The sequence below is a fragment of the Lynx rufus genome, unplaced genomic scaffold (assembly GCF_022079265.1).
Source record: "Lynx rufus isolate CCGP_SWC_20201006 ecotype Redwood Valley unplaced genomic scaffold, mLynRuf1.p SCAF_16, whole genome shotgun sequence".
Lineage (NCBI taxonomy): Eukaryota > Metazoa > Chordata > Mammalia > Carnivora > Felidae > Lynx > Lynx rufus.
In genome coordinates, this window is record NW_025814830.1 from 1,122,198 (window position 1) to 1,141,787 (window position 19,590).

The 19,590-nt window shown below is 40.4% G+C and overlaps 2 protein-coding genes and 1 pseudogene across 2 annotated transcripts in view; all 3 read right to left on the reverse strand.

Annotated features, from left to right (window-relative positions):
• Positions 1-416: 416 nt before the first annotated feature.
• Positions 417-992, reverse strand: LOC124511665 (zinc finger protein 829-like; annotated as a pseudogene).
• A 4,584-nt stretch (positions 993-5,576) lies between these two features.
• Positions 5,577-11,780, reverse strand: LOC124511666 (KRAB domain-containing protein 5-like). Its single transcript, XM_047079056.1, has 3 exons — positions 11,766-11,780; positions 6,166-6,292; positions 5,577-5,683 (listed from the first exon to the last, which is right to left on the reverse strand). Exons 1-3 carry the CDS (start codon positions 11,778-11,780, stop codon positions 5,577-5,579), a joined length of 249 nt encoding a protein of 82 aa, XP_046935012.1.
• A 3,443-nt stretch (positions 11,781-15,223) lies between these two features.
• The window catches only part of LOC124511667 (zinc finger protein 850-like), a 29,472-nt gene continuing 25,105 nt past the window's right edge, over positions 15,224-19,590 (reverse strand). Inside the window, exon 5 of the mRNA XM_047079057.1 lies at positions 15,224-15,282. Coding sequence (XP_046935013.1) covers positions 15,224-15,282 — 59 coding nt within the window. The remainder of the gene's footprint in view (positions 15,283-19,590) is intronic.

Sequence of the window (19,590 nt, forward strand, 5' to 3'; positions counted from 1 at the left end):
TTTTTCCTCACGCTTGAAAATGTGTCTTACATAAGAAACTTATACTGGGTTTCTAGCTTTTTTTTGGTCTGTTTTTTCCTCAAAATAGCAATGTTGGGGGCACCTGGGTGGCTCAGTCGGTTAAGCATCTGCCGCCTTTGGCTTAAGTCATGATCTCAGGGTTCATGGGTTCAAGCCCCACATCAGGCTCTGTGCTGATAGCCCAGAACATGGAGACTGCTTCATATTCCATGTCTCCCTCTCTCTCTCTCTCTGCCCCTCACCCGCTGGTGCTGTCTCTCTCTCATAAATAATTATTTTTTTAAAAAAATTTAAATAACAAGACATATTTTTGGCTGACAAACTGCACCCCTTCAGTATGAATTCTGTGATAATGAGTAAAGGTTGAAGAGTGATTAAAGACCTTACTACATTCTTTACATTGTTAAGGTTTCTGTAAAGTAGAAATTTTGTGATGTCAGGTAAGGTGTCAAGGGTTCATTAAAGACCCGGTCACCTTCTTTACATTTGTAACGTTTCAATCCGGTATGAATTCTGTGATGTTTAATCAGGTGTGATTGTTGGCTAAAGGCCTTGTCACATTGTTTACATTGGTAAGGTTTCTCTCCAGTATGGATTCTGTGATATCAAGTAAGGTTTGAGTGCTGGGTAAAGGCCTTGCCACATTCCTTACATTTGTAAGGTTTCTCTCCAGTATGAATTCTGTGATGTTCAGTAAGAGGTGAGTGTTGGGTAAGGGCCATCCCACATATTTTATGTATGTAAGGATTCTCTCCTGTATGGATTTTCCCATGTCCATTGAGTGATGAGCCATACTTAAAAGTTTTACCACATTCTTCACATTTGTAAGGTCTCTCTCCAGTATGCGTTTGCTGATGTAGAATTAGTGTTGAGTGCCAGTTGAAGGCTTTGCCACATTCCTTACAAATGTAAACTTTCTTCCCAATATGGATTGTCTTATTGATATTAAGTCTTGATGACTGACTAAACATGTTTCCATGTTCATTGCATGTGTATGGGTTTTTTCCCACGTGGCTCCTCTGATGACCACCAACATTGGAGGACTGGTTAAGAATTTCCCCACACTCAGTATATTCAGAAGGATTCTCTCCCAAATGTATTCTCTTCTGTCTAATAAGGTTTGAGCTTTAATAAAAGACTTCCCTACATTTAGTACAGTCACAAAGGTTCTCTGGCAAATGAGTCCTTAGAAATTTATTAACGTTTGAATCCTGGTTAAATATTTTCCCAGATTCACTACAATGAGCAATTCTGTTTTCATTGAAAATGCTGTGGTTTTGTTTTAAGGTCGACTGCTCAAGGAAGGACCCCTCAAATGTATACCACTTACCATTTTTGTCTTCCTTTTTCAATCTCTGGTTTCGGAAATATTTGACTGAAAGGTTAATGCAATCTTATTGTCAAAATAGTACAAATAAGAATTTTCAGCATGGGCTAGGTCACTTTCCAGATTTTCCAAATTTTTGTTCTGCAAATATGTCTGACCATTTGAATTGAGCCTTTGATTATAGAAACACACTGCCTTGCAGAAGTAGTGGACTTAGAAAGGGGGGTGGTTTCCAAAATGTTTTATATCCTTCACTGTTTGGGGCAGTGAGATTCATATAGTGGGCAGTTGTCTCTGTTTGCATATGTGCTCCATGAGATCTTTGATGGCATTGTCTCTCTCCAAAACTGTTCCAGTCTATCATTAAGCATCCATTCTCAAGGGTACTATGTTTTTCTCTACCCACTGACACTCTTTGGAAAGAAGTTTCTCTGCTCATCTTTGGAAGGGGGCTCTGGGTATCATTTGAAGATACAGCTGAAAGGTAATGAATAAAAGTAAAATCATTCCACTTTCTGCCGTCAGATGAATACAATTAATATTTCTTATACACAAAACTGAAATCAGAGAACTCCACTTCAGGAAAAAAGAATCATTAGTTTTTCTACTTCACTCGAATTGTATCTGAATTTAAATCCAAAATTTTTTTTTATAAACTTATTGTTGGCATATTTTACAACTTTGATGATGTTTGTTTATTTAGAAATGAAAGGTTTTAGGGTGCTTGGGTGGCTCAGAGGGTTGAGCATCTGACTCTTGGTTTCAGCTGAGGTCATCATTTCATCCTTTGTGAGTTCCAGCCCCACATCCCGCTCTGCACTGACAGTGTGGGCCCTGCTTGGAATTCTCTCATCTCTCGTTGCCCCTCCTCCATTCTTTCCTGTCACTCAAAATACACGGAAGAATAAAAACCATAAATTAAATGAAAGTTTTTCTTGTTTGATTTTTTAAAAATTGTGTGTAATAATGTCTTCTAAGTGCTATATTCATAATGGTTTTCATTTAGAGCATTCCATGGTTGATATTAATGAATATACTTTACAATTTTACTGTCCATGAAGACATGTCAATAATTCAAAATGTTCCTTTTTTCATGGATACACAGTCACAGTTTAGTATTATATCTACAGAGGCATCTACATGGCTCAGTAGGTTCAGCGTCTGACTTCAACTCAGACCATGAATTCATCATCCGTGAGTTGGAGCCCTGTGTTGGGCTCTGTGCTGACAGCTCAGAGCCTGGAGCCTGCTTCAGATTCTGTGTCTCCCTCTCTCTCTGCCCCTCCCATACTCACACTCTGTCTCTCCCTCTCAAAACTAAATTAAAAAAAGATTAAAAACTTATGAAAAGCAAACAATTTATAATTATAGCCACAAAAGGGCTCATGGGTGGTGGCTTAGTTGGTTAAGAGTCTGACAGTTGATTTCGGCTCAGGTCATGATCTCACATTTCAGGAGTTTGAGTCCTGCATGGGGCTCTGTGGTGACAGTGCACAGCATGCTTAGGATTCTCTCTCTCTCTCTCTCTCTCTCTCTCTCTCTCTCTCCTTCTCTCTCTGTTCCTCCCCTCCCTGTGCTCCCTCTCTCAAAACAAAAAAATAAAATTATACTAGGTTTCCTTTAAATAATTCACCTTATGTAGAATTTTTTGGGTTATATTTTGTCTTATTCTGGTTTTGCAATTCCATAGTAATGTGTTTCCTTTTGTATAGGACTTTACACAGCATTCTTTTTCAACTTCAGCTTGAAGTGTGGTTTTGTTTTTACCTGTGTATTTTGTTATAGGGTGACAATTTTTGACTCATTACATTTTCAGACAATGTCACTGTAACTCAAAAATGAATCAGCTGTATGCCCTTTGCCAATAAAATGATCTAAGTATTCATGTGTAGAAATATTACCCATGATACTTTGTGAATCGTCCTGTGTTTTTCTCCCCTGAGTTAGTCATCAGTGAATGTTGTCTCACGTCTACGTGAGTTGTCATAATAATAGAATTAATTTCATTATCTATTTATTGGTGGATGTATTGTGTACATATTTTCATTGCAGTTTCTTTAGAGATTACTTAAAACATCTTAAAGGTGTAACAAAACATTATATTCAGCACAGAACTTAACAGAGGGGTTGAACTCACAAACTGTGAGACCATGAAATCAAGAGACGAAATCAATAGCCATACTCTTGACCAACTGAGCACCCTGACATCCTATGTACCCCTAATATTAAACTGTGACTGTGTACCCATGAAAAAAGGAACATTATCAATTATTGGCATGTGTTCATGGATGGTAAAATTGTAAACTATATTCATTAAAATCAACCATGAAACCTCTAAGGAAAACTTGTACAAATTAAGCAGCTAAAAGACATTAAATAGTGTATTATGTTACTATATCCCTCCAATGACACAGAATTTAGGGGTATAATCCATTGTTTAGAATCAAGCATACAAAAATCTTTCCTTTCTTTTAAGTTTTTTCAAGTGTATTGAAAGAGAGAAAGAGAGAAAGGGAGAGAGAGACAGAGACAGAGACAAAGAGAGAAAGTAGGAGGGGCAGAGAGAGAGGGAGAGAATCCCAAGCAGGCTCCATGCTGTCAGGACAGAGCTTGATACAGGGATAGAACTCACAAAGCATGAGATCATGACCTGAAGTGAAATGAAGGGTCAAATTCTCAACCCCCTGAGCCACCTAGGTGCCTCAAAACCTTTCATTTCTAAATAAACAAACACCATCAATGTTGTAAACAGGCCAACAAGCACTTTACAAAAAAAAAAAAAATCTTTGAGATCAAATTCAGATACATTCTGAGGGAAGTAGAAACACTAATGATTCATTTTTCCTGATGTAAAATTACATTTATAATTAAAACATTTTTCTCTAAATATAGGAATTTTACTGATAATCTACCTCATTTCTAATAAAGTACACACCCATGTCATATCAGAACTTTTGATCTAGGGATACCTGAGTGGCTCAGTCGGTTGGGCATAAGACTTCAGCTCAGGTCATGATGTGAATTGTGGGTTTAAGCCCCATGTCAGGCACTGTGCTGACAGCTCAGAGCCTGGAGGATGCTTCAGATTCTCCCTCTTTCTGCCCTCTCCCGCTCATGATCACTTTCTCTCTTTCTCAAATATAAACTTATTTTTTTTAATTTTGATCTAATAAATCATAAAGTAATCTCATATATTAACTAGTAAGAAAGTGAAAACATATATGACAAAGTCACAGGAACTTCATATTATACAAGGCAAAATTATACAATGACTAAACTATTAAGAAATAATCTAACAATTGAGACTTTATTATAGGCTGTGAGTTTTAAATTCTAAATGTTGTATCTGCCCTATGGCATTAATTTGTGTAGGAATTCTAGGAAAATAATAGGTGCTTTAAATTATTTCACCATTGAGGAACAAAACATATAGAGCGGAAATCTCTTAGTTTAGTTGATACAAAAAAAAAATGAACTACTCTTACTTTTTTTACGTTTATTTTTATTTATTTTGAGAGAGATAAACACCAAGTAGAGGAGAGGCAAAGAGAGAGAGGGAGATGGAATCCCAAGCTTGCTCTGTACTGTCATCACAGAGGCCTGTGTGGCCCTCAAACTCACTAACTGTGAGATCATGACTTCAGCTGAAATCATATGCTTAACCAACTGATCCAACCATGCGCCCTCAAAACTGAACTTTTGAAATGAAATAAAGGGTTACGTGTTCTCATTTTAGGGGGGTGTTTTATTATCTGATGAAACTAGTGCGTCTCAATTTTGTATGATTAAGATTAATGCCTCCATAAATTTGGAAAGCATAAACCAGATAACATGTGGTATCTGCCCCAGTGTTCCTGGGATTTCTGTGCCAACCACCAATATGCCCACCACCACCCTGACACACGTCTCACACAAGGCAAATACTCAGAAATGAATTAACATAGACTTCCTCAGAAATGCAGAGATTTCCCCAAACACTCAAAACAACGGAGAACGAGTCAGATTATGGAGGACCTCACTGTGGACATGAAGGACCTACAGTGGAACTGAAGGAGAATCCTTAGAGAATATAAGTGCATGATGTGTTGGAAAGCAGAAGTCCACTGTGAGAGGAAGATACATAAAACTAGGTTTCCCAAACTAATTTCCATTCAAAAAGGGCTGCTCAAACCACATTTTCATGTCTATGTTCCTCCTGGACAACGGCACCTCACCTCTGTCATCGGCTTCATTCCCACCTACCTGGGTGTGTAGCTACTGTCTCCTCTCTCTTGACATCCCAGAGCTCCCTCTTTTGTTCCAAAAAGATGACCAGATCCGGCTTTGACACAAGACCTGTTTGTTAGAAAAAAGGAATAGGAGTATTGCTGGAGATTTTACTTTTCAACTGGACTCAGTGGAGAAGAGAGGACATTGTACAATTCTGGAAAATGATTTCCCAAATTCTGTTGCCCAATAGCCCCTTTAGAACACCCAGGATGGTTTCCAAGGTTTACATCTTGATCTCCACTTCCAAGTATTACCACTACCATAACGAGTAGAAATAGGTATTGAAGATGGAAATACCATTTTATGGCACTCAATGTTTAGAATTGCCATTAATCTAAGAAATGATGAGGTTAGTCTAAGGAAGGGAAAACTAACTTGAAAGAAAACATCATGAAGGTATTTTTTTCCATCTAAAAACTCCTACTTCTTTCCCTTATGTAGGGATCTGAATCCCAGTCATACAAAGGGGAAGCTTCCAAGAGACAGTCTTCAAAGGAAGGAACAAAACCTGAGTGTGGTTTGGGAAATCTGGAGGGAGTTATCCTCACCCAAGAAGAGGAGGTGTCTATAGGTCTCTAACATCACATCCCAGTATAGTTCCTGCTGACTGTGGTTCAGGCATCCCCACTCCTCCTGAGAGAATTCTACGGCCACATCCCTGAAGGTCAGCAGTCCCTGCAATAAATACCAGTTACCAAGCGGACACAGAAGGAGGTCATCAGGATCCCTAAGATGCAAGGGGGAGTTCATGACACCAGCTGGAACACACCTTCAGTGTTTACCTTCAGGTGCTCACTGACCTTAGTCCCTCAGTTTACTTAACCTCTTCTTTCCACCTTACCTTTTACTTCAGGCAAAACACCCCATGGGCATACTGTCCTGTGGTGGAAACAGAAAGTATCCAACAAAGGTAATGACTGCCCTGAGGAAGAGCTTCCATTGTCTCAATTTGACCTTAACCCCCGACTCACATCTATGCAGATGAACATTAGAGTAAGCATGAAGTGAGAACAGTTACCTTTATCTCACTATATATATATTTTAAGTTTATTTCCTGAGAGAGAGAGCACAAGTATGGGTGGGGCAGAGAGAAGAAATCCCACCAGGCTCCATGCTCAGCATGGAGCTTGACTTGGGGCTTGATCTTAAGACTATGAGATCATGACTTGAGCCTAAATCAAGTCGGAAGCTCAAGGGACTGGGACACCCAGGAGCTCCCTTTTACCTCATTACAATGCTAAAATCTCCACCCAAGGAGGAGCACAAACCTCATTTACTATGTAACACACAGTGAATGTATAGAACTGTTTTCTTAAGGCTCATGTACAACCTTATCCCCAGGCTCATTTTCTAAATATCTACCCTAACCCTAAATAAAAGGAAACCATTCCGGGGCGCCTAGGTGGCTTGGTTGGTTAAGCATCTGACTCTTGGTTTCAGCTCAGGTCATGATCTCATGGTTTGTGAGTTTGAGTCCCACATTAGGCTCTGTGTTGACAGAGCAGACAGTGCAAAGCCTGCCTGAGATTCTCTCTCTCCAACTCTCTCTGGCCCTCCCCTGCTCTCTCTGTCTCTCAATATAAATAAACTTAATTTTTTTTAAAAGGAAATGATTCCCCATTCCTCTGTGAGTCTCTGCTTTTGGCATTATTCCCTGTGATCTCCTTATTTCCTGTAAATCAATTTTCCTTTGTCTGACATCCCCACTTGGTATAGTTTTTTTGTGATTCACCAAGGACTGTATTCCTGTTTGTTCAGTTATATTAGGAGAACTGGTTCCTGCTTAGATGAGTTTCTTGCTTTCTGCAGTAAGACAATTTGTAACACAGTATTATGCTCTAATATATTCTTGAATTTGAGGTATGAACCGTTATAAATATTGTGTTTATTCAAGAGAATTTGTAAAATAAAGGCATCAACACGGGCATACACATTTTGGAATCCTGTATTTCCATCATACAGTACATGTGGTGTCTATTTCTTAGTGGGAAGTATCAGTGAGTTACAAATATACTTAGTATATCCTAATCTGAATAGAACTCACAACAGTGCCTTGGAGATCTTGTTAAAATGCAGATTCTGTTCAGGAGTTCTGAGATGGGGTAGGTTTTTGCATTTCTAACAAGACATTAGTCTATGGGACAAGGGATACAAATACTTCAATAATGAAGAAGTAGAACTCAAATTCGAAAACTCTTTGAGGACTTGAAGCTGAACGGGTTTTATACCAATTACAAGTTCTTCTAGAATAGCAAGAAAGGCAACAAGGCTTTCCAAGCATTTCCTGGCTAGTAGAGAGCATCTAACAGTTTCTCATAAATTCATGGAAAATAAATAATACTAATCCAAGAGAGGAAACACATTATCCTTTTTAGTGAATATTGTCAAGCATCCAGTACTTGGTATGGATCAGATTTTAACCCAGGTTAACTGACCTAGAGTTGATCTAAAAGGACACACAGATCAATATACACAAAGGACCCCAAATCAATGTTCACAGCAGGTGTTAAAACCTGAGAAGACTGATGGAAAGAAGAAGGTATGCACACAAAATGGACCCACGTTTATACATTCCATGCACACATCCATACGTTTTGAAAGGAGTTATATAACATTAAACGTGATAGAATAGAAAATTATCAGGATGACTAAAAGCCAATTTCAATGAGCAGTGACCAGGTGGCTTAGTCAGTTAAGTGTCCAACTCTTGATTTCAGCTCAGGTCATGATCTCAAGGTTTGTGAGTTCATGCCCCACCTCAGGCTCTATGCTGACAGTGTGGAGCCTGCTTGGGATTGTCTCTCTCCCCTCTTTCTCTGCCCCCCCTTGTCTCTCCCAAAATAAATTAAAAAAAACAATCAAAAAACATTTTGATGGCATGAAACTCCTCAATCTAGTTGTAGGTGATAATGCTTAGGTCTTTTACTCACACTATGAACACAAACAGAATGATATGAATATAACAGTTTTGTTGGTTTTTTTTTTTTTTTCTGACTCTACTATGATGAAGGATACAAACAGAAACATGTTCACCTTCACCACAGAAGTCTGACCTAGGGACTGCATAGTTTGGATAAGCATCAAATAAAGACTGGGTCGTGCATTCAATTTTCCTTTTTCCATGTTTATTTATATTGTGAGAGAGAGCATGGTGTAAAAGGGGGAGGGGCAGATAGAGGAAGAGAATCAAAGCAGACTCCAGGCTGTGACTTAGCCACACAGGTGCCTCTGGATGCTGCATTTTTAAAAGGGTCTCCTGAATGTTCGTATGTCTCACCAATAGTTATTATTGAACTAAATGATAGCCACCAGAGAAATCTTGCAGTAGTTTTGCAAGTATCAATTTAAAGAAATATTTGCGATTGAACACTCTGTGCAACTACCCTCCCCCATGAACATATAAGCTTCATGCAGCCAAAGTACATTTCTTTCTGCCCACGGGTCCTGTGCCTGTACTATTTTGGTAAATTCCCTGTCTTGTACCATACAGTACCTCAAGAACAGTATCTTGACCATAGTGCTCAGTGATCCCGTAACATAGTATTTCATGGAAACCTTTTTTTGTTTTTTAGATTTTTAATTTATTTATTCTTTACTGAAAGAGAGACAGAAGGCATAAGTAAGGAAGGGTGGAAAGAGAGAGGGAGAGAGACAGAGAATCCAAGGAGGCTTGGAGATGGAGAGGGAGAGGGAGAGGGAGAAGGGGAGAGAGAGAGAGAGTTAGTTAGTTGTGGGACGCAAACTCATGCACTGTGAGATTGGTGACCTGAGTTGAGTCAGATACTTAACCAACTGAGCCACCAGGCACCTCGAAAGCCATTTTTTTATTTTTTTCAACGTTTATTTATTTTTGGGACAGAGAGAGACAGAGCATGAACGGGGGAGGGGCAGAGAGAGAGGGAGACACAGAATCGGAAGCAGGCTCCAGGCTCTGAGCCATCAGCCCAGAGCCCGACGCGGGGCTCGAACTCACGGACCGCGAGATCGTGACCTGGCTGAAGTCGGACGCTTAACCGACTGCGCCACCCAGGCGCCCCGCCATTTTTAAATTTAATGTTTATTCATTTTGATAAAGAAAGAGTGAATTCAAGGGAGGGACAGAGACAGAGAATCCCAGGAGGGCTCCCACTGTCAGCACGTAGCCTAACATGGGGCTCTACCTCATGAACACTGAGATCATGATCTGCACCAAAATCAAGAGTGGAGACTTCATTGACTGAGCCACCCAGACACCCCTCATTGAAAGGTTTTGTTTCAACCATCACTTGTGCTCTATGGTATTTCAGGATTTTAAGTCACTCAAACATATTAATTATGTCATTCTTCTTTTTCTGAAAACACAAACAAGTAAATAGAAAAGTATGTCTGTGTCATGACTATGCAGTGAAATAAAAACCTACAGGATAAAGGTCTGACTGATTTAGAACCTTTGCTCCCATAAGTCATCACATCTACTACACAAGTCGAGGGACTTCATTGCTCAGTAGAAACTGATGTGAGGTGGGCCAGGAGTAAATAAATGCTCAAGAAACTATTCTTGAGACCTTTTTGGTGAACGAGGCTGATCTTATTAAAGCACAGGGACGGGACATGTGGGAAGAATGAGCTGCAGTGTGATTGTGAGGAGACATTCATTATATACTTGAAGTTGGGGGGGGGGTGGAATAAAGATTCTGAAGGGATTTCGTAGGTTAAAGAGGACACACAGTATCCTGGAAGTCTGGCTATTGTCAAGGGAAGCTTGCTTTTCCCCTCTAGAAAAGCATTAACATTAAAGCCGTTGTAAATTCCTTGAGGAATATCTTCCTCTTCCAGTCTTAAGTATTTCTCAGTGGGTTGTAAGTTGTAAGACAATTTAATTTTACCTACATTTCTTCTGCCTTTGTTTTCCTCACAGAAACTGCAAGGGAGGGGTGCCTGGGTCCTTAGTCAGTTAAGCATTTGACTCTTCAGCTCAGGTCAAGGACTCATGGTTTTGTGAGTTTGAGGCCTGAGTCATGCTCTGCACAGACCCTGTGGAGCCCGCTTGGGATTCATGGTTTCTCTGCAACTCCACTGCTCCTGCTCTGTGTCTCTCAAAATACATAAACTTAAAAAAAGAAAGAAACTACAGAGAAAGAGAAACCAGGAGAAAGAAGGTACCAGTTTAAATGCGACGGTGTCTGGAAATCGCTCGGGAACTCTACCTAAAATCATTACAACTGATAAGAAGGAAAATATGAACTTTACTGGGGGGAAATCTGGCAGAGAGCCAAGGCCAAGGAATACAAGGTAACATCAGCTGTAAGTACACCGTTCATATCAGTGCCTAAGGCACACCTCAGGACACACGATCACCAGTGTATTCTTGTGACCCCCAAACAGTACATCAGAATATAAACAACTTTGAGGATACAGTGCATTTATACAGCCTTCAGTCACATATAGTTTCCATGTCCTGTAATGTCTAGACTATTTTAAAGTATATTTTCCACATCCTAATGAGCAGGAATATTCCAGGTTATTCTGTGCCTCATATCCCTCTGGTGTATCTGTGCATTTTCATAAACCTTCTCTACCCAGAGCAGAGAAACCATCCAGATCAGACCTAAATGGGAACTGTTTTCCTTAAGTGCTATCCCAGAACAAGCAAAAGGACACTTGGATTCAACACTTTCGCCTCTGGATCTGTCACAAAGGGAATATTTTCAATACTTGCAGGAATTTAATTCAAAGTGAAAACTGTTGATGCCCTACTGGAAGCCAGGTTGGAGAGAATGGAGCAAAGTGTCTGGGATATAGGGGAGAAGTGTTCTAAAGACATAACCTAGAATATCATTTCTGAGAAGGTTAAAACTTAGGTGAAAACATAAAGCAGAACCATCAGAACTAAAAAAAAAAAAATCGTTGCCTTTTTTTTTTTTTTAATTTCTCTTACAGAGAGAGGATGCATATAAATGGAGAACAGGGAAACAGGGACAGAGAGGAAATCTTAAGTAGGCTCCAAACTCAGAAGGAAGCCTGATGCAAGGCTGAGATCATGACCTGAGCCCAAATCAAGAGTCTGATGCTCAAATGGCTGAAACACCTAGGTGCCCTGCAATTTCTATATGCACGGAATTCAGGAGAAAAAGATGACAGGTCCTCCGGCCTGGGACGCAAGGCTTACCTGAGAACTGGCCATTTCTTCTTTCACCTCCTCTTCAAGATTTCTTTCTCAGAAGAATTTGTGGAGAAATTCCAGCTGAAGTAGGAGAAAATGTCTGTAAAGACACCAACACAGCCTCTCCACCTGTAACATGATCTCCTGCAGGCAGGGCTTTGAAATGCAAAAAAGGCCCAAGTTCCCAGTCCTTTGTGTCAAGAGCTATTCAGAAACTGTCATCTCCCACTTGGGCACCAATCTCTGAGTTTCCCTCCCCTTTTTTCAGGGTGTCTCCCCTCCCACAGGAGCCCACAAATTCTGCTACAGCATAGGAACAGTGTGCTACATGGACCTGACCCTCCCCAATTCCTGTACAGGAGACCCTGTTACCTCTCTTTGAGGAAAAGCCTGCACTCAACTCTCATAAATTAATGGGAAACCTTCCTGCTTACTCAGGCCTAACTTAGAATTTTGATAGGGAAAGATGGGATTCAGTAAGCAGAAAGGGAAGGATTAGGACCTGAGATCCCTGGGTGGGGAAAACACTTTTTAGAACAATGCTGGGAGTGTCTGACCACAGCAAACCCCCTCAGGTGTAAGGTTCCTCTTAAGGATGTAACAGTTACCACCGACTTCCCCTCAGGTTCCCATCAGGAATTTGAGAAATAATTTTGTATATCTTTTGTAATATGCTGTCTTCTCTGGTAAACATAATGCTTGAGTTGAAATCCTAGATTCTCCAGCAAGACTCATGTTTTTTGCTTTGTTTTCTTTTGTTTTTGGTGAATAGGTCTTGCTCTCTCTGGATCTAGTCAAGATTTTTGGAAAAGGAAAAAGCCCTGGCATGTGAAGAGAAAGGAGACAGTACCCACACACACAGGTAAGTGGGAATGAATGCACCAGATGACAAAGGGCCAAAGATCAAAGGAGAAAACTTGACCTTAAACTGTGGTTTTGAAAGCTCTGCTTCAGTGGACTGATTCTGGAAACCTAGGTTTATTTCTGTGGTGTGTTTATTTCTCTGGTGAACAGAGGTGGTCACAGAGGGACTATCCTGTCTCCCTCTTCTCATGTTCCTACATCCTCTAAAAATTCCCTTCTGTGCCAATGTCTTCCATGGCATTCACAGTGAAACCCAAATGCCTCTCCATGGCCAGTGAGGGTCTGTGTGATCTGAAGGCTATTCCGTTGCTTTTGGGTGCCAGGTGAAAATCTCTACACACAGGCAGTTTCTAAGTGGAGGCCCCAATGTGATTTATTCCTCTCCCACTTTTGGGTACCCTTGTCTGTTGCAGACATGCACAAATACTGGTACATCAGGAATGTGTGGGTAGTTTGAATCTCCCATGTCAAATAGTATACAGAGCAGCTTTCCCCATAGAGGTTTCCTTATTGACCAGACCCTGTCCCCCATCCTCAGAAATCTACCTGGGAGCATGGTGCTTGGGTGGCTCAGTCAGTTAAGCGTCCAACTTTGGCTCAGGTCATGACCTCATGGTTTGTGGGTTCGAGCCTTGCTTTGGACTCTCTGCTGACAGCTCAGAGCCTGCAGCCTGCCTCAGATTCTATCTCCCTCTCTCTCTCTGCCCCTCCCTGGCTCACTTCCTTGCTCTCTCTTTTTTTTTTTTTTTTTTAATTTTTTTTTTCAACGTTTATTTATTTTTGCGACAGAGAGAGACAGAGCATGAACGGGGGAGGGGCAGAGAGAGAGGGAGACACAGAATCGGAAACAGGCTCCAGGCTCTGAGCCATCAGCCCAGAGCCCGACGCGGGGCTCGAACTCACGGACCGCGAGATCGTGACCTGGCTGAAGTCGGACGCTTAACCGACTGCGCCACCCAGGCGCCCCTCCTTGCTCTCTCTTAAATAAACATTAAAAAAAAAAAAAAAAAAAAGAACCTGGGAGCCTCAGTGTTCACATTGGCCTCACAATGGAATAAGTTGGGTCACTTCATTAATACCTAATTGATGCTGGGCCCCATCAAGAACTAAGTGCCAAAATCTTTGGGGTTGGGACACTGGAGATGATAGTGCAAAACACTACACAGGGTATCCCAACGGGAAGGCAAAGCTGAGAAGAACTTTTCTAAATGTTGCTTGTCAAAATTTCATGTATATACCAATCACTTCAGGTTACCATTAAAAAAGATTCTAGGGCCCCACACTCAGATATCATGATTCCCTAGGACTAAACGAAGGTCATTAGTTTGTACTTTTAACAGCCATTGAGGCTGGTAACCCAAGACTACATTTCCAGTAGCACTAAGCTAGAGAAAGCAGGAGAGCACACCCGAGCCCCTTACACCCAACCATCTTATCTCAACATAAACACTGCTGTTGCCAGTGTGAAGATTAACAGCTTCTGGAAAGATGGCCTTTTCTGCTCATCCTCTGCAAGTTGGAAAGGGACTAGATAAGGCAGGGGTGTCTGAGCAAGGCTGTTTGGGGTAAATAATAGGTACTCATTCTCGAATGTCTACTGAGCATCTTTTCCATGGTCTAGGTATAGGAGGATGCAGTCTGTCCAAGATACTGTGCAGGGAATCAGACATATATTACGTGGGTTAATCTTTCTAAAACCTTGGGAATTGGGTACTGCACATTCCTTTGTTCCAGGTGGGTTTTGGATGCTCGGTGAGCCTTCCTGGGTTTAGAGATGGCTTATCTTCTTTTGTATCATCAGTAATCTTGAAACAATGTTGGACTTAATGGCACAAATATAGATAAAAGATTTGGAAACAGAAAAGAAGGGTGGATTAGAGGGATATTTAATAGGCCAGTAATTTTCCTTACCTATTTGGTTAGGTTTATTAAAGAATTCTTTTAATGTTTATTTATTTTTGAGAAAGAGACAGAGACAGAGACAGAGAGAGACAGAGAGTGGGGGAGGAGGGGCAGGGGCAGTGACAGGAGACACAAAATCTGCAGCAGACTCCAGGTTCTGTCAGCACAGAGCCCAAAGTGGGTCTCCAACCCACCAAATGTGAAATCAAGACCTAAGCAGAAGTCAGCGGCTTAACCATGTGAGCTGAGCCTCCCAGGCGTCCCCAGGCGCCCAGTGTTTGGTTAATTCTAAATGTGGACTCTCAAAGGATGTCCCGGGAACGGAAGATGGGATGCTTTGGGTTACCTAGGAAGCACTGTTTTAACCAGATAGGTGAAAAGGATTCACCAAGTTGTAAGTGCTTGACTCTCCTCTATCTGAGTCTGAGCCTCAAGAAATTTTGAGCATCAACTTGGGCCACCCAGTAGGTGGAGCTGCCGGAAACTCTGTCCTCTGAGCTGTTCTTTGAAAGGAGGATCAGGGACTGACTGTGGAGGCATGGAGGGCAATATCAGGGCCCAACAGGTCAACTTTGACAGAATCTGAAGGGAAAATTCTCTGTTGGGCTTTGCAAGCTGCATTTAGGCAGAGGGTCTCTTCCCAGTGCAAATTCAGGGGTAGCTGGGCTCTGTGCCCAGTGTTAGGCCCGAAGCATGGATCAGGAATGGGGCTGGGGGTGGTGTGTGAGAAGGGCCACGTAAGGTGGGATTGATGGGTCTGGTTGAGCCAAGATGCAAGGCTCATGCTGGATAGACCTGGGCAGGTGAAAGAAGCCCGTGACTGTAGGTTTAGTCCCAAGAGGAGAGGTCTGTGCTACAAGTCCCCTGTGCGCATGTGCCGCACTTGGTGGCAACCTGTCTGCGCAGGCGCGGTGGGGAGCCATTACCAAGAGTGAAGTCTGGGCAAGTGAGGGCACTTTTATTGAGGTCTTAAGCGCACATGCAAGACTGAGCAGCGAGGGGCAGGGAAAGAGGTCACACTGACTCTTAGACCCACAATGCAAGTGGGCAAAATGGAAGGTGATACTGTGTGCTGGTAAATGATGAACTGATGTACATTCACATTTTCAAGGGTTAATTTGACCGTTTAATTGATCTATTCAGATGATTGAGCATGTCCACTTGTAGGAGGTAGCGTTAAGGGTTTTACAGAGTAGGTGGAAGCAAAGGAAGGAGTGTTTTATTGCATACACCTTAAGCATTTCCTTGATTTTTGGAAGGCCTAGTTGACTGTAATTGCTTGTTCTTAAGTTAATTTTTGTCCTCTCCAGTGCAGTGACTGCGAATTACGTCAAGGTTTCCCTACAGAGGCTTTGGGGCATTAAAACCACCGCAGGCTATGGCTTCCCTATTTCATTTAACTGTGGAAACATGGTTGGTAGGATATTATGTGGTGTTTATTTTAAATCCATTAGCAGGGGACATTTAGAAATAGTCCATTCAGTATAAGAATGCAGTCATGATGATGCAACAATCTCCAGAACCACCCAGTTAAGTCACATGTGTTCACCTCAAAGATCACATTTCATGATGTGTGTGTTAGGAAGAGTCAGACACATTCAACTATGTAAGCATATAAACAAGAAACTGTTGTAACAAGCACGTTTTCTTTACAATTACCGTGGTATATGATGCGTTTTGGTTTTTGTGAAATCGATTTTCACTGATGTGAAAATACCACCCTCGTGTAGCATTAAGAAAAGCAATTTGAGAATAAGTTTGATGTGACAATATTTATAGAAACATTGAACCAAGCACAAGATACTTTAGTGCCTGTGTGTTACTCAATTTCAAGGGCAATTTCACATACACTCTGAATTTGCATAAGACGGAATATCCACCTCTACTTGAAAAATAGTTATCTCCGAAGGTCTAGCTATTTTTGACAGGAATTAATGTTACTTTTTATTTAAATATTTTATAAGCATATACTTTATAATTTTCATATTATAATTCATGATATGCCTAAGGTAGTTGTTTTCTATCACTACCATAACCAGTCATCATGATTTTATGAGCGAATGTTAATACAACTGTGTTGTTGTTAAGTGTGAATTTCAGTGGACTTGGCTTTACTTTCTGTTCAGGGTCTTGTGAGGTTAAAAATCAAGGTTTCATGAGGCAAATATCTTCTGGGTCACCACACTCATTCCCTTATCTTTATGTATGCACAACCACTAGTCTGCTTATTTACGTTTTTTTTTTCTACTTTTATTCAGAGAGAAGTTGTACACATTAGTCTAATATAATGTGTCACTTAAGGATTTGATACATGTATATATTGCAAAGTATTTACAATAAACCTAGTTAACATCCATCACCTCACAGTTAGAAATTTCTTGGGTGTGATAAGAAACCCAAGAAAGCTACTCCGTTTAGCATCTTTCAAATAGGCAATACAGTATTGTGAATTAAAGCCAGCATACACCTTATATACATACCACATTATCTACTTTTCTGACAGGGGCCACAAATGTTTTTCAAGTCTTGGCTTTTAGGAATGTTGTGTTTTTTTTGAGTTTTCACACACTTGAGATTTTTATTTTGTTTTGTACTTCTAATTGGCTTCTGGTTTTATGTCATTGTGTTTGAAAAAGATATTCATGATTTTTTTTTTCTTTTAAGTTTGTTCCTTTGGAGATAAAGTGCACCAGAGTAAGCATATGAGGAGGGGAGGGACGGAAGGAGAGGGAGGGAGAGAGAATCCCAAGCAGGCTCCACCCTGTGATTGTGGAGTCTGATGGGGGCTTAAACCCAAGAACTGTGAGATTGTGACCTGACCAAAGTCAAGAGTTGGACACGTTTGAGCCACCCAGGCACCCTGCTTCATAGGATTTCAATCTTAAATTTATTATGATTTTGTGACCCAACATGTAACATATATTAGACAATGTTCCATATGTACATGAGAAGAATGTGTTTCCTGCAACTGTTGGATGGAATGTTGTAATACACCTACATAATGGCATTGAAGTCTGATATTATTGATTTTCTGTCTGGATACTCTACTCATTATGGGAAGGTGCACAATTGAAGTCTCCTGCTTATATATCTTGTCTTTTTCTCTATTCTTGTCTGTTAATAGTTGCTTTATATTGAGGTGCTTTTGTGTGGGGTGGACAAATATCTACCGAAGTTCTATCTTTGTGTTGAATTGATTCTTTTATTTTCTATTAGTTCTTTTAAAAAAAATTATGTTTATTTATTTTTGAGAGCAAGAGAGACAGAGCTTGACTGGGGGAGGGGTTGAGAGAGAGGGAGACACAGAATCTGCAGCAGGCTTCAGGCTGTGATCTGTCAGCATAGAACCCGATGTAGGGCTCGAACTCAGACCGTGAGATCATGACCTGAGCCAAAGTCAGCAGCTTACTTCACTAAGCTACCAGGCACCCCTCTATTTATTCTTTTTTTAGGGAAAGCTGGTTGTATTTCTTTAAAAAACTATAAAAGATATATATGTATATATATAACAAACAAAACAAGATTTTAAAAATAAATAACTCTAATGTACCAAACGTTGACCACATCAACACAATAATTGGATGCACAAAAAGATTATTAAGTAGCTCAAGGAGTAAAAAGCAATAAACACAATTAAATGTCTTGTCAATGCAGACACTACATGGATATACAAATCTATCGCTTTAATGTAACACGGACAAAATCTAAATACATGCATTAGCTACCTTTCTCTAACATGAAAGGATTCATGTTTTCTATTTGGTGAATACATATATAATGTATAAAACCTTTAGTAACAGGTACGGAGGTCTACAAAGTGTGAGCCAAGTAGAATGTAAGGTTTTCATCTATCATTTCAGAAAGAACCCAACATGAAATAAATCCACCAGCACAAGTATTGCAAAGGTGATCCATAAAAAGTGATGATTGGCAATTTCATACAAAGAAAAGTCCTCAGAATTGAATATTAGGAATTTTACAGAGAGGTATTCTGGTAACCTGCCTGAAAGGACCAATAGCTTATTTGGGGGCTTAAAACATGAGATAACAATGTAAAGTAAATGACATGTGAGAGGAAAAAAATGCAGTGTATTACAGCAAGAGGTTAGCAAATGGAATACTGTGGGAAAGATTTATTAGCCTCTACAAGTTGGTTTTCAGAAACCATTGGTCACTTGTTACAGTACAGTACCCACATTTTCATTGCAACAGTTGTTTTTCCACACTCATCAAAACCTGGAAGCAATAGGTGTTTCTCAAAGTGTCATTCAGGGTTCCTTTTTTTACCCCCAAACCTCAAATCACAGGAATACGTCTTTGAATATCAACTAGCCATTTAGGAGACTCCTAAGATACAGATGTTCATAAACATTACACAAGCTACAATTCAGATACCTGCACAAACACCACCAACATTAATGGAAAAATGTGTTGGTTTTTAAAGTGTTAAACACTATATGAGTTATATGAACACACTCTTGGTGTCCTTCCCAAACAAAAATGGGTGAACACCTTATTGCCATTCTGCCAAACACCACATAACTAAAAATGCTGCATGAGGTGACCCCTCTATTGTGTAAGGACATGCACTGTGACTTCTTACAGTCTTGGGCTTAAAGTCTGTTTTGTCTGATGGAAGCATGGCTACTCCACATTCTTTTGTTTTCCATTGGCATGGAAGATCTTTTTCCACACCTGAGCTTTCAGCCTCAGTGTGTTCCTACAGCTGAAGTGAGTCTCTTGAAGGCAGCACATATCCTTAGTTTGTGTACTTCTTCCCTTTCAGCCAATGTATCTTTTGGTTGGAGAATTTAGTCCCTTTATATTTAAAGTAAGTATTGACATAGGTATGGATAGAGTTATTCTTGTCATTGTTTTCCATGTTTTTAGGTGTTGTACAATTACTTGCCCCTTTCTTATCCATTTGGTCTTTTTCTTTGTGATTTGTTGATTTTCTAGTGGTGTACTTTGATTCCTTTCTCTTTATGTTTTGTGTATCTACTACAGGTTTTGCTTTGTGGTTACCAAGAGGCTTTAAGGAGACATCTTATAAAAATCTATTTTG